The sequence below is a fragment of the Ylistrum balloti genome, unplaced genomic scaffold, assembly GCF_031769215.1.
Source record: "Ylistrum balloti isolate Yb309-2 unplaced genomic scaffold, AGI_CSIRO_Ybal_v1 Utg370338, whole genome shotgun sequence".
In the NCBI taxonomy this organism is placed as follows: Eukaryota; Metazoa; Mollusca; class Bivalvia; order Pectinida; family Pectinidae; genus Ylistrum; species Ylistrum balloti.
The window spans coordinates 194,901-210,078 of NW_026782244.1; the positions used below are offsets into that span (position 1 = coordinate 194,901).

Genomic DNA, 15,178 nt, shown 5'->3' on the forward strand with positions numbered 1-15,178 from the left:
ATAAACACATTAGAAATATTTCTGAAAAGAAATACAACAAATAAAAAGTATGTGAAGTTAAAGAAACATGCATGAACTGTATGACTATGTAAAAACAAGAACGGCATCAGTAATATCTAAAAACAAAAGAGCAATAACGCGAATATTTCGCTTTGGAAAATAATAGAAGTTATCTGATTTAATAGATCTTATTCGCGAAAACCATGCGGGCTACACTATCACCGGGAGTAGATTTGTAATGTTTACCGTAGATTTGTAATGTTTACCGGGAGTAGATTTGCAATGTTTACCGTAGATTTGTAATGTTTACCGGGAGTAGATTTGCAATGTTTACACCAATATCATTGTATAATCTCCTGTAATAAATAAGTGATATTGTTCTTTTATCGATTTTCAAAGTTTGATACGGAAATGATGAGGAGAGCTACTTATTGATAATGAAGTGAAGAATTGATCGGAATCTACATGATATTGTGTATGTGGAATACACTGGTGTGTTAATCATCCAAGGGCTTACTGTAATAATTTTAAATGTGTTTGTATTTACTATATAATCTGAAAAATCACACACAAATCTAACATGTATGTCTGCTGTAAAAGAATTAAAAATCAGTATTATTTTTCACGGAGTAGGTGGGTTATTCCACTGCATGCGAAAACTTCAGTAAATCAACACAGATATTGGCTAACCAACCCCAATATAGACTTTTTGTTCATGAACATCTTCTATACTGTTATACATGTCAGAAAATGTAGATTTGAAAATACAATAAAAAGAAAATAGTTTTTTGGCACAAACCAACAGCAGACTAAGTATCGAGTTAGATAATGTTATACAACATATGACCGAAACGGATGTTTCACTCAAAGTGGTCAGATTTTGTAAAAACAACGTTCAGCAATCTAAGGTTGCCATACTGTCATCTTGAAAAGTGACGACTACAGATGAATAAAAACTTGGAGCAAAACAAATACTCAAAGGCTTTTATCGTCAAATGTGGTTTGCTGGTTTGATGATGGACAAATGATAAAGACGGGTTAAAGCCTGAACCACTCGGCCACCATTATTCTACCTAGAAATGATCTATCCTGGTACACTTCATTTTGACAGGGCCTCTATGTTAAAATGTGCAGTTTTCATGGTAATCCTTGATTATCTTCAGACACAACATATAATCTTTATTAAAATGGCACTTTGTCACCTTCATAGCCATCTGAAAGTATCAAAATAAACCATCCGCCAGTTTATATATTACGGTCAACGGCCTAGGTGCGATTCTATCGTCGGTGATGACGTTGTATGGCACAGATAATATCAGACATGTTACGGCAACCCGTTAACTTGTGACGTAATCCAGTGAACTGATTAAAGTTAAAAAACTAAAAAAAAAAAAAAAAAAAGCAAATGTCTTAAGATATAATACATCCAGATGTGAAACAACCATTACATTTCATATGTGTTATTTGGTATTGGATTATGTTCTTGTCATAGACGAGGTCAAATTCCTTGGTTGTAAAAACGTAACAACCCAATGTGAAATAACAAAGATGAAAAACGATCAAATTTGATTTTCTTCAATCGCGGTCTAAGTTCCAACACTTTAGTCCCTTAGCATCAAGGACGAGTCACGGGGAGAGAACAGCTGTATGATGGGGTATAATTCACTTCTGGCTCTACTTCATCTGATTTTAATTTTGTACAAGAAGGTACTGTTCTCTTGTGTGTTTTGTATAAACATTCATGAAGTTTGGTGGCTAGACTTGGCCGACTGTTAAATTTTCACACATGGGTGAATTAATAAAGAGTTTATCACAAAAAAGGTAGAAAAACCTGGTCATTCACCAAAGTCTCTATTCTCTCTTTAGATGAATTGTTTTTCTTATCGATCACATAAGTTTCATTACATTTCCTGATGGTATCATACCTCCTTCCTCGACTAGCATATTTGACCTACATATATCTACTTTTGACTTTAGAAAAATTAACATATGATCCTATGGACATTTTCATTCATTATTTGATGCATACTGTGCCTATTACAATTTTGTATATATATTATATATATACCCACAATTTCCTAAAGCAAGTTGCTAATACTTTTTTCTAAGTAACAAGTTTGGTTAAGCCAATTTTCATTCTTGCTTTTCACTAATCCTCAATACACCCAACTTATTTCAACATTTTTTTAAATTAACAGCTTTGACAGATACAGATTACCCTGAAATTGTGGGAATTTTTTTCTACATGTTTCAGACACATTCCTGACTGTTGGGCACCTTCCATTTGAAAAGAATTCTTGTATCTTCAGAATGAACATAATCTTATTCTTTTTTCCCAAATTTTCTGAATGGATAACCGAATCTAATGAATCTGGCAACTAACTTCAACCCTCAGCTACACAATACAAGCATAGTTCCTTTAAAAGCTGTGAAACAGTGTGTGATGACAGGTTTGAAGGCAGTGCAGCCAAAAAAGGCAGAGCTAAATTATCAAGAACATATTGGTGACAAAGGCAGCAATGAAGGCAGAAAAAATTCAATTCCCATGTAAATGTACAAAAAGAATTAAACATTGTTAAAGCACTTTTATTGTTGACAGGGAACAAAAATGTGAAAGTTTTATGATAACTTATTCGGCTATAGATTTCATGTAATAGCATTACCCATTAATAAATAATTGACTTAACTGTTGTAGGTATCATGTCCTTAAATCATACTGATAATATGCACTGATCCATATCTTCTGGTAATATCCCCTGATACATGTGTCAATTGTGTGCAATCCATTATAAAACATTTCACAAAACACTTAAAAATAGAGATATTGTTGCAGGCAAGTTAAAGCTGAAGCAGTCGATAAAATGAATTAAATTAAGAATCATACCTATAGTTTTTGTAAGCACTCAAAGATATCTCAAATACATCAATGTTATCTTAATATACATTTTCATGCATAATCATTGGCCAACAAATTCAAATCTATTGAAAAAAATCAAATAAGAACTAAGAAACCTGATCTAATTTTTCTGTGTAAATATCAGATAATATGTGTCAAAAAATGGTAGGTACACTTAGTCATTGACAGTTCTTTATTAACTTAATTTGGTCTTTACCCAGACAGGCTGGACACGATATGGGTATACAAATATGTAACCTGTATGCTTCGGTTTACCAAGCCACTTCAATGAATAAAAGGATGGAAACAATAACTGTTTGAGATAAACCTGTCAGATTAAAGAAGCATGAACATACACTGTGATTTTTTAATACATTGCAATGGCTTGTAGAAGATTTGAAAACTAGGTCTCGTATCTCAGTTGGATGTTTTTTCACACCTTTGACACAGAGAATGCCACGAGAATGTGACCTGTGTTGTTTACATACATGTCATCTAAATCACTTCTGTTATCATTATTCCAACTAATATTGCAGATTTTCATTCATGGCAGGAACAGCAACTATAACATGATTGATGTTAATGGAGTCCGTATTCTGTTTTCTCCAGAAATAATGAATTCATAATTTACTCATTCAGCTACATATCTCTGCAATATGTGAAACATCACTGTCTAACTGCACCGTGTAAAATCTCCCTGATAAAGATGAAAACATCATAGTTTCCTAACTTGGTACATGATTCAAATTATCTGTGATCATTATTGGGGTATGTCCTAAGAGAGATAACTCTGTTTCATGAGGTAGGAGGTTTCTCAGATGCAGCTTCCTCTCCTTCGGCTGATCCCTTTTTCTGATCATCAGGTTTCATGGCAGGGAAAAACAGCACCTCCTACAACAACAGCACAACCACAGAAATGAGAACAGCAGATAGTTTAACAGGATCAGGATCACATTACTACAGAAAATTACCTTGCAATTGGGACCTCTCCCATAGTCCACATGAGCTAAAGAATAGGTCTTCGAACTAAGTGCAGTAAGACTTTCTAGACATTCACGTATTTAATCAAGCAATGTATTTGGAGCAAGAAACTTGTGTCCATCAAATAAATTCTTGAAAGATACTGACCAAAAACTAGTATCTCTTAAGATTGCATCAGGTTCACTAAACAAGCACTAATTTGGCAAAAAAAGGGTTGCAAATACGAAAGATGAGAATTTGAAGTGATTTGCTAATAAGTATACAACACAAGAACAATTGAATTCAGATATCTTCAAAATAAGAAAAGGAATCTGTTGACAAGGATAATGTTTGACAATGGACATTGTAATTCATAATAATACACGAACATAGAAAAGTGAATACAGCCACAAACCTTAATGTTGTTAGAGTCTGTGAGGAACATACACAGTCTATCTATGCCCATACCCCAGCCTGCTGTGGGAGGCAGTCCATACTCTAGTGACGTACAGAAATTGTCATCCACAAACATGGCCTCATCATCACCTGCAGCCTTGTCCTGTTACAAAGTCAAAGGTATAGAACTGCTACAAAACCTATATATTGAGTCCATGATCATGGTTTCATTATCACCTGCAGCCTTGTCCTGTTACAAAGTCAAAGGTATAGAACTGCTACAAAACCTATATATTGAGTCCATGATCATGGCTTCATTATCACCTGCAGCCTTGTCCTGTTACAAAGTCAAAGGTATAGAACTGCTACAAAACCTATATATTGAGTCCATGATCATGGTTTCATTATCACCTGCAGCCTTGTCCTGTTACAAAGTCAAAGGTATAGAACTGCTACAAAACCTATATATTGAGTCCATGATCATGGCTTCATTATCACCTGCAGCCTTGTCCTGTTACAAAGTCAAAGGTATAGAACTGCTACAAAACCTATATATTGTGTCCATGATCATGGTTTCAAAAGCCTTGTCCTGTTACAAAGTCAAAGGTATAGAACTGCTACAAAACCTATATATTGAGTCCATGATCATGGCTTCATTATCACCTGCAGCCTTGTCCTGTTACAAGGGTACAGGTACACAAATGGCACAAAACATGATCATCAGTATACCTATACAAAAATTGCTCATAAAAGATGTAACCACAAACAATCAACTTAGCAGCATTTTCATCAAATTTATTTACCTCTTTTGTTCATGTATGTACAGGTTTTACTTAGATATGAATAAAAAAGTACACTTATTTTGAAAATTTTATGCACAGATGCTAACTTTTCAAAACATTCATGGTTAAAAGTAACTGTGAAGCAAAATTATCAAGTTACTTCAAAAGTAATTAAAAGTTACTACCAAGCCCAAAATACTTGATTCAATGAGTTCAGAAACTGTATTACACCTGACTTTAAGGGTTTTAATACCTGAGCTTGCTGTGCAAACCTCTCCCTCTGTACTACGGGGTCGTTCAACTCAGTGTAAGCGTTACAGATCTCTTTCTTACACGTGAACAGCTCAAACCTCTCTGTTAGTCCTGGAATTGTCCGGTGCCACTTGGCGAGGGGGCTCATGACTTGTGGATGCTCTATAATATACGTGGGATTAATACATTTCTCTTCAATATATTCTCCCACCAGCTTGTCAAGTAACCTGGCTGCTGTTCTTGGTGCTGTACAATCCACTCCATGTTTTACACATTGAGCATCTAAAAATTTTCTGGTTTCTGAAATATATAATTCAACATATCATTGCAATGGTCTGAAGCTAATACTTACAAAATCTAATTAAAATCCTCTAATTTCACATCATTTTCTCTACCTCGTTACAGAATTGCTGTTCCGATGGACTTTTATAGTTTGCAAAGGTCCTGTATTATTGACAGATAACTCCTTTCCCCGATGTTTACACTATTATTATGAAATATCAAATGAGTGCCAGAAGTCACTAACTGTTAGATGCAAATAATTAGAATTATTAAAAAAAAACACTTCTGATATTACTAAAATAAAGAGAGAGAGTGAAAAAATGTACTTCGATCATAATTAGACAGCTACAAGCATTTACTGAAAGGCAAATTATCACTGATGTTTACAAAGATCCTGTCATACTAGCTTCAGTGAAGTATATTTGTCAAATCTTGGATTTGTAAGTAATAAGATCTACAATACCTCAATGTAAACAATCTATTCTCAAATCAAAATTCTAAATACGCAAATCACTTTTCCCCTGATTACTTAACAATAGCTGCCATATTTAACAGTGTTTGATGTCGAAAAGTTTTATCTCAAAGTAGCATAAGCACTGAACATTTTCCTATGGTATTTATGGTAAATCAAAAAGACAAAGTCTGACAGAAAAACATATTAGGTACTGGCCATGCCATGTTCTCCTGGAATACTTTGTCATTCAAACTGACCCTAGCAAGCCACGCACATTTTAACACTAAGACACATACCATCTGAGCCAAACTCTGTTGCCGGGGGAAACTTGACATCCAAGACTTTCTCCAGTTCTGGGATCATACTAACTCTCTTGAAGGGTGGTGTGTAGTCTACTTCCCATTCAGGTCCCTCAGGCCCTTCAGGATGGTACTTCACCTTGTACCCTCCTGTGACATACTTCACCATACCTGGAAATACCAAACGCCTGATAACATACCTCACATCAGGAGAAACAACATATACTGCTCATTATCACACTCATAACATACTTCATACTGGAAAAATTATTATGTATAGCTCATTATCACACTGATAACATACTTCATACTGGAAAAATTATTATGTACAGCTCATTATCACACTGATAACATACTTCAAAAAGAGAAAAATATTCACAGCTAATTATAGCACTGATAATATACTTCCAATATGGGGCTATATCAGATATATACCAGATGTAGCATGAACAACATTCTCTCAGATAGTTGTATTGTAAATACATATCCTGTAACATCTATAACTTTAGTATATAGAAACAAAAGCAGGTAAAAAAATACAACTTTACATTTCTAAATTATGTGAAAGAGATATTAAAACAATTACCTGATACAAGTTGTTCTGTGATCTTCATAAGGTCCTCATAATCAGCATAGGCCATATAAAACTCACAAGTTGTAAACTCAGGGTTATGTGTAAGGTCAATTCCCTCGTTTCTAAACTGTCTGCCAATCTCATACACTCTATCTATACCACCTACAATTAACATCTGAAACAGAATTTTCAACTTTTTATTGGATATTCTATTATTATCAATCATTTTTGAAAATAAAGGTAGATTCCATACAATCCTCTGCACTCAACAGTTTCAAATATATTTAGTGCACTAGGGTTTGTTTACTGGTATAAAATTTCTCTCAATCTAACTATGATTTATAGACATTGAGATGATGATTTCTAGTAATTTCCAGTATCAATTCACCTTAAGGTAGAGCTCTGGGGCTACTCTCATGTAGAGGTCCATGTTGAGTTCATTGTGATGTGTAATGAAAGGCTTAGCTGTAGCACCACCAGGTATCATGTTCATCAATGGAGTTTCCACCTGACAAAATGAGAAAGAGAATCTCAGACAAGGTGAACAATATTTGTAAAGCTAAAAGCAGTTGCGAAACAAACAAATACTATTAATCACACTTGTGTGTCAGGCAGCATGCAGAGAAAACCCATAAGGTCAGGCAGGCAAGCCAATACGTCCAGTTGAAAAATGAAACCTTTGTGACAGGAGAGTGTGATACCAGTGTTCCCCTTGACCACCCCCTAGTCCCACCATTAAATTATGGCCTGCATCAGCTTATTAGTAAAACTGCTATCAATAACAGCCCTGATCATTTCCAAGTTTTAACTAATCCAATGAAAGGACTAAAGGCTATAGATTTGGACATAAAACCCTTTAAATAAAGGAACAAGAGGGCTATGGCCCATCATCGTCATCTGACAATTAACAAACAGATGGACAAACCACAAAATTCACTGATGGTGGTCTGACAAATCTTATGTTTTCAAATTTTTAACATTCCTTGAAAGTATCAAAACCCTTTGGGACAGATGACCTAATAAATGATGTTCCATGTTTAGAATGATACAAATTTAATATTTAGGTACCAATGATTGGTAATGAAAAATTTACAGTAGATCTTCACATCAGATGAGAAAATTGATTATATTTGATCATCGCCCCATTACTACTATATATTATCAATTACATAATTCCAATTTAAAAAAAAAATTTATGACAAACAAGTAATAGTAACAATGAAATTAATATGAAACAAAATCTCACCTCAAGAAATCCCATTTCATCTAAAAACTTTCGCATATAATTTATAATTTTTGCTCTGGTTATGAATTTCTGCCTCGTGGCCTCGTTAATGATAAGGTCAAGGTAACGCTGTCTGTAGCGCGTCTCCTTGTTTTTGACTCCATAAAACAGATGTGGCAGCTGATGAAGACAAGGTGTGAGGAGAACCATTTTGGTCGGCACAATACTCAGTTCGCCTTTCTTGGTCTTACCTGTACAGAAGAAAATATTGATTTTATATAGGTACAAATCACATTATGAATTTTGTAATAATAAATTTTTCATCCAAATCAGTATTTCCACATACGAAAAATTCTTTAAACCAAAATAATTTGAATAGTTGTATCTTGGGAAAAGATATGATAAACACAAAAAGCAATTATCACAACTCTTTACAACAAATAAAGTAAAAACAGTTTTTAAGGATTCAAGATATATTTGACAAAAACTTATATAAACATACTTTGGATGAATTCACTATAGAAATGAGTATTGAATCATCACAAGCCTAGCATGAAATTATGACACATGTATTAACAGATAGTTTTACAATCTAAGTACCTGGTTTTCCCTCAACTCCTACAATATCTCCACGCCTCAATTTGTCATTAATGGCAATAAATGCCTCTTCAGATTCGTAGTATCTAAAACAGTAAAACACACTAGTGTTCACAATGTATTTATTGCAATTACTATCACATATGAGTAAGAATACATGATATGGACAGACCTAAACAGGGGCAGTATTATATAATAAATCACCAATATGGAAAAGTAAGTCAAAATGAACTTTGGACTCTGACAGTTATAAACCGCAAAGTCTATCCAATTAATCTAGAATCTGTCACTATGCCTGAAAGTTAAACAGCAACTTGATTGTTAACCAGGACATTTATGTACATGTACACTGGAATTTTGGGACATATATAAAATGTTATAGTATTTAACTAATTCTAATGACCAGCAAGAAGCCAGGGATCAACTTATATCTGACTCAGTGTGGGGTGGAATCATTACAGGGCAATGATATAACAATTGTAAGCATCCTTAATGAAATAGATGTGCATATATATAATGGATTCTTCAAAGATATAAATACACAGCAGAACTTACTTGGCATTGGCCATTATCTGAATTTTGACTCCCTCCCCTCTTAAATCATAAAAGATCAACTTTGGTCCCTGTATTCTCTTTGAATGGAGACGACCTGCAAATACATAGCATTTAAAATAAAATGACATTTTAATCATTGAAATTTCTAACAAAGCACACATTAATACATTAATCAAATTTAATTGCAAAATATGAAAAAAAAATATCATTTACTCCTGCTTCTACAGATGTACTGTCAACACTTACCAGACACACTGACAGTGTCCTCCAGTATCTCTCCATCCTTAACATCCTTGTACTTCTCTATGTAGTCTGTTAGAGATAAACTGACGTGGAATTTGTGAGGGTAGGGATTCTCATTGTTTTCCTTCCATTGACGAACAGAGTTGGAGCGTAAGGCAAAGTATTCCTACAACCAATGATAAATGTTTGTCATAAAATTGTTCAAACCCGTTTCGAACTTAATAATCTTCTTCAATTTCTATTTTATTTTGTGTACACAAAGTATCAGAAGTGCATGTAACAAACCAATTGTAGAGTCACACTCTGAGCTGAATATTGTAGAGACTTTGAGTAAGATGCTTGAGTAAGATAACGTATGGTATCACTATAATCAGTATTAAGCTGTATTTCTTTTTAACATTTGCAATATGATAATGATAAGCTAAAAATCTTTCATAATCCTTTTAGATTGAGGATGATTGTCTTTTAAAAGGTCATTAATGAGAAAGGCATTACATGTATAACCCATTCTATTGTATAGTTATTACATTTTTACATATTTAAAATGTGTGGCCCCTGGATTTAGCTAAATTAGATCCAGAAACAGATCTCATTTTTTTTTCATTTAAATACATATCAAAAGTAACCAGATGTTAGATGATTCTAGCAGTTTCACAAGCAGGTCTAAATATAGCCAATGAGGTTTATCTGATAAAATCAGGAAAGTTGGTGACAGTGCATTAAAACAAAACTTTCTGACAAATTACACCTCTAGGACCTTTGATGGTTATGATAACTTGTGAGGTTTTAGATGAGCACGCCTGAAGTAAAGCTGAACAACATGTCCAAAAAAGTGAAAATGGGGCAATATCAAGGGGATAGAACTGAAAACTCAACTAACAGCTAAAACTGAGGCAATATCAAGGGGACAGAACTGAAAACTCAACTAACTGCTAAAACTGAGGCAATATCAAGGGGACAGAACTGAAAACTCAACTAACTGCTAAAACTGAGGCAATGTCAAGGGGACAGAACTGAAAACTTTGAACAACATGTCAAAAAAAGTGAAAAATGAGGCAATGTCAAGGGGACAGAACTGAAAACTTTGAACAACATGTCCAAAAAAGTGAAAAATGAGGCAATATCAAGGGGACAGAACTGAAAACTTTGAACAACATGTCCAAAAAAGTGAAAAATGAGGCAATGTCAAGGGGATAGAACTGAAAACTTTGAACAACATGTCCAAAAAAGTGAAAAATGAGGCAATGTCAAGGGGATAGAACTGAAAACTTTGAACAACATGTCCAAAAAAGTGAAAAATGAGGCAATGTCAAGGGGACAGAGCTGAAAACTCAACTAACAGCTAAAACTGATGCAATGTCAAGGGGACAGAACTGAAAACTCAACTAACAGCTAAAACTGAGGCAATGTCAAGGGGACAGAACTGAAAACTCAACTAACAGCTAAAACTGAGGCAATATCAAGGGGACAGAACTGAAAACTCAACTAACTGCTAAAACTGAGGCAATATCCAGGGGACAGAACTGAAAACTCAACTAACAGCTAAAACTGAGGCAATATCAAGGGGACAGAACTGAAAACTCAACTAACTGCTAAAACTGAGGCAATGTCAAGGGGACAGAACTGAAAACTTTGAACAACATGTCCAAAAAAGTGAAAAATGAGGCAATGTCAAGGGGACAGAACTGAAAACTTTGAACAACATGTCCAAAAAAGTGAAAAATGAGGCAATATCAAGGGGACAGAACTGAAAACTTTGAACAACATGTCCAAAAAAGTGAAAAATGAGGCAATGTCAAGGGGATAGAACTGAAAACTTTGAACAACATGTCCAAAAAAGTGAAAAATGAGGCAATGTCAAGGGGATAGAACTGAAAACTTTGAACAACATGTCCAAAAAAGTGAAAAAGCAATGTCAAAAAAAGGCAATGTAGAACTGAAAACTTTGAACAACATGTCCAAAAAAGTGAAAAATGAGGCAATGTCAAGGGGACAGAACTGAAAACTCAACTAACAGCTAAAACTGAGGCAATGTCAAGGGGACAGAACTGAAAACTCAACTAACAGCTAAAACTGAGGCAATGTCAAGGGGACAGAACTGAAAACTCAACTAACAGCTAAAACTGAGGCAATGTCAAGGGGACAACAAATGGTTGTTTAGAAAGCAGAGAAAAGATCAAATTACAAATTGGGTCACCTCCAGCTCATACAAATCATGCAACGTGGCCACAGTTACAATTATAACAAGGCAAGAAAGTTGGGAAACAAAACTACACTCTAAATCCAACCCCCCCTCCCCCCCAACAAAAAAATCTTCAAGTGTATACATGCCATGTGCATGTCTGATGTTGAAAATGAAGTAATACAAAACAACATGAAAACAAGTATTCTTACATTTGCATCAATCTCCTCCTCATCCTGTTGTTTAGGTTTGGCTTCTTTTTGACTCTCTCCTGCCTTTAACTCCTTTTCTCTCTTTTCCTGTTCCTTTTTCTCTGCCTTAAGGCGACGTTTCAGCTCACTATAAGGAAAAAGGAAATGACACCTTGATTCCATTCCACATAACCGATGAAACATTTCTAACAACTGGAAGCAGTTTTGCAGTATAAAGGGCTATAGCTAATAGAAAGTCTACATATGTTATCTAATACGGTATCATCTTCATGTTAGTATAGGATGGCAAAAATTTCATCGTCCCCTCTATCACACAACCAACTTTTTTTTAACCACATCCTGGAGAAATTTCAGAAAGTATTATCGTGATATTGTATTGGAGTATATCAGATGTCATTTAAAATAGGTTCAATCATAATGGATAGTAAAATCTAGAAATTTAAGTTCTTTAAAAAACCTAATATCTAAATGTCCAGGCTTCTAACATTACCTATGACATTAAGGGTACAGCCTGGGACCTGGCTTATTGTCTATGAATCCATTCAGAACTATGTTGTAACTATGAATATTAGAAATGCTTTCTCCTATATCTACTTTTTCCCTTAATTGATAACAGTGTAATTTTTGTCCTTTAATTACTGTACTATTGATACTGAGGAAAAATATTTTATTTTTACTGAATATGCCAAAATTTATATTTATTATATTTATGATATCTTGCATATTTTACATATAATATTTAATCTGTGTTAATCAATCTATTAGTTATACAGTACACATCTGAGGATGGGTAAAATTGTCAATGTAAATCCGAAAAATCAACATAACATAGCCTGTAACCTTTAAACTCAGGTGTTAAAATTCAAAAATTACACTGGATACACATCTACATATATCACAACTTCAACAGCCGTACCTTGTGCACTTGAAATTGTGGGATGCTGATGTATGGAACTGATTTAAAGTAGGAAGAGGAATGTCAGGTCTGCAACCCACAGTCTCGATGGCAAAATTTTTTAAGAGGCGAGGCACCAAAGGGAAAATTCTCTTCATAGGGAAAACAAACATCTTGTCCCTCCCAACACACCCAAAATGGAGATGTCTTAATTAAGATCGTGAAGTATCATAGTTAGCTGGTGTTCTTGCTCCTATATGAAATACACAACACAAAAAATAGCTTTACAACACACACAAAGCTAGAAATCAGACTGACCAGTTTATTTCAATGCTATGTGTTGACCATCGAGAAGGAAACATCACACCCTTCAACATAACTTACTGACCCTTTGGCAAGAGACAAAGCTTTCAATCCTGTTAGAAGTATCCAAAATGTTGTGTGTTTATTTACATACTGTTTCATACAAAAACAGAGACTGGAGTTTGTGTTGTGTTACCAGAATGAAAAGCATAAAAATGATGAGTTATCCTAATCTGGAAGCAGGTGCACAGTAATCTAAAAATCCTTCCTTATGGAAAATGGTGCACATGAAAAGAACAGATTATGAATGCTTAACAACACAAATAAAAAAAATTTTGAAAATTCAAAGACCGCCAAGAATATCCCAAATACTTTTTCTATTGCTACATAACAGCTTCACTTATAGGCTCACTTTTTTGAAAAGTGACTCTACAATCTACAGGCATTAATGATTGTACAAGTATGTTTATGTGAAATGGCATTTTGTAATGAACAATTATCATTTTAATGACCAACACAATACCTTAATACCTAATACACAATTGCTTTTAGTCAATTTAACACCTATTATTAAACAGAATGAAACCATACCTTCTGTTCAAATGTTGTAGTATGTAGGCCTAAATACCAAATTCCGGGCAACAAAAGTATTGTACAATGACCACTTTACACTAATCAACCAATTTATAATTTTAAGTGTCAATTAAGTGTGATCATAACTTACCTTTTGTTTGGAATAGAATATAAAGCTATGGCACCATTTAAAGTACCTGAAGCTGAGTCTTGATCCGGAGAAACTGTTTCCATGGTATTTAATATATTTCACATCTACTTATTATTTACGGAAATTTAACGCACAAAAATGTTTGATAAACAGTTTCAGAAATTAACTTTTCTCCTATAAGAGGAAGAACTTGACTGATTTTTCACTTGTTACAGTTTTATATATCCTTTTGGCAAAGTATTTCACCATCATGAGTCTTCACTAATATAAAAGTTTTTCCACTGATTGCATCACCTTCAATGCCCTACAAAGGCCAGTTATTGTATCCAAATATATGTATATCTAAGCTGTATTGCATCACCATACAGTCCTTAAAACTGTTATCACTCTCTCTTTGACCCTTAAACCAGGTAAATATCTATTGGCCAAAAGCTGTCATGATCAGCGTTAGTGATCATGTCATGTTTTGAATGGACTTTTGATGATGGGTCAGTGCAATACAAATGGCCACATCAGCTGCTGATGTCAAGCATGAAGGCTTTAAGTGTTGCTTAAAACGCAGGGTCGTGTACTCATTACTAAAGTTACCATAACTGGTTTGGTACAAAAAGTACAACTTAATGTTAATTTTGAGTTAAATATCCCTTACTGGTAGTGGGTACTGACAAAATGAGCATAAGCTAAAGCGTTCCTGGTGATGTAAACAAGGAATGATGCAATAACACAGATTGACAGTCTTAGTAAGTAGTCGGTATTTGGCGACCTCCATACCGGCACGCAATATTCAGCATATGAATGGTAATGAACACATTTAAACATAACCTATTTTTCATCAATATATTTGAACAATGTAAGACAATTTGACTCGTGATGCTTCAGTCTATAACTACACAAAATACCCACTTTTTGCTGATTTTTTCTTCTGCCATTTCTACGGATCACACGTGCGCCAAAATTCGTGCCAAGTTCAGTATCACCAAAGAGTTTACTAGCAACACGAAGTAAAACATGAGGAGAAAAGCGTTTATATGCGTCAGACAAGCGTGTAAATGAGATGTATTACTAAATACAAGAACACGCACCATCATATAGTCGATTGACCGGATTCAAGTTTCAAGTGATTGATAAGATTTTTTTAATGGTTTGCTGTAAGCACAAAAATATTGCAATACGGCAACAAGCAATAGAAAACCACAATGACTCATTCAAGATTGTTGATTCTGTTGTTTTGCTCCTTCAAAGCAAATATAGTTGCCGCTCTGACACGGTTTGTCCGTTCTATTCTTGTCCAGAGTATAGCTTTGCCCACAGTACAGCAAAGATGAAACCTGTGTGCTTCAGTCATAC

General features: G+C 34.5%; 1 protein-coding gene across 2 annotated transcripts; it reads right to left on the minus strand.

Annotated features, from left to right (window-relative positions):
- Positions 1-2,570: 2,570 nt before the first annotated feature.
- LOC132553580 (lysine--tRNA ligase-like) lies at positions 2,571-14,764 on the minus strand. 2 transcript variants are annotated; one of them, XM_060217836.1, is made up of 12 exons: positions 14,735-14,764; positions 11,910-12,036; positions 9,519-9,681; positions 9,273-9,366; positions 8,721-8,803; positions 8,142-8,371; positions 7,284-7,403; positions 6,908-7,070; positions 6,319-6,492; positions 5,288-5,586; positions 4,272-4,415; positions 2,571-3,787 (listed from the first exon to the last, which is right to left on the minus strand). In XM_060217836.1, exons 1-12 carry the CDS (start codon positions 14,758-14,760, stop codon positions 3,692-3,694), a joined length of 1,719 nt encoding a protein of 572 aa, XP_060073819.1. In that variant the 5' UTR covers positions 14,761-14,764; the 3' UTR covers positions 2,571-3,691. The 2 variants fall into 2 exon arrangements, with proteins under 2 accessions (XP_060073819.1, XP_060073818.1); XM_060217835.1 differs by lacking the exon at positions 14,735-14,764 and adding an exon at positions 12,826-13,024.
- Between the last annotated feature and the right edge of the window lie 414 nt (positions 14,765-15,178).

Bases quoted from the DNA above. Each gene is read 5' to 3' on its own strand.
- LOC132553580 (XM_060217835.1), bottom strand. From the start codon at position 12,977: ATGTTTGTTTTCCCTATGAAGAGAATTTTCCCTTTGGTGCCTCGCCTC. The intron at 5,587-6,318 runs GTATGTGTCTTA...TATATATTTCAG, and splicing joins AACAGAGTTTGGCTCAGATG to AAACCAGAAAATTTTTAGAT. The intron at 3,788-4,271 runs GTTTGTGGCTGT...CTGTTGTTGTAG, and splicing joins CAGACTCTAACAACATTAAG to GAGGTGCTGTTTTTCCCTGC.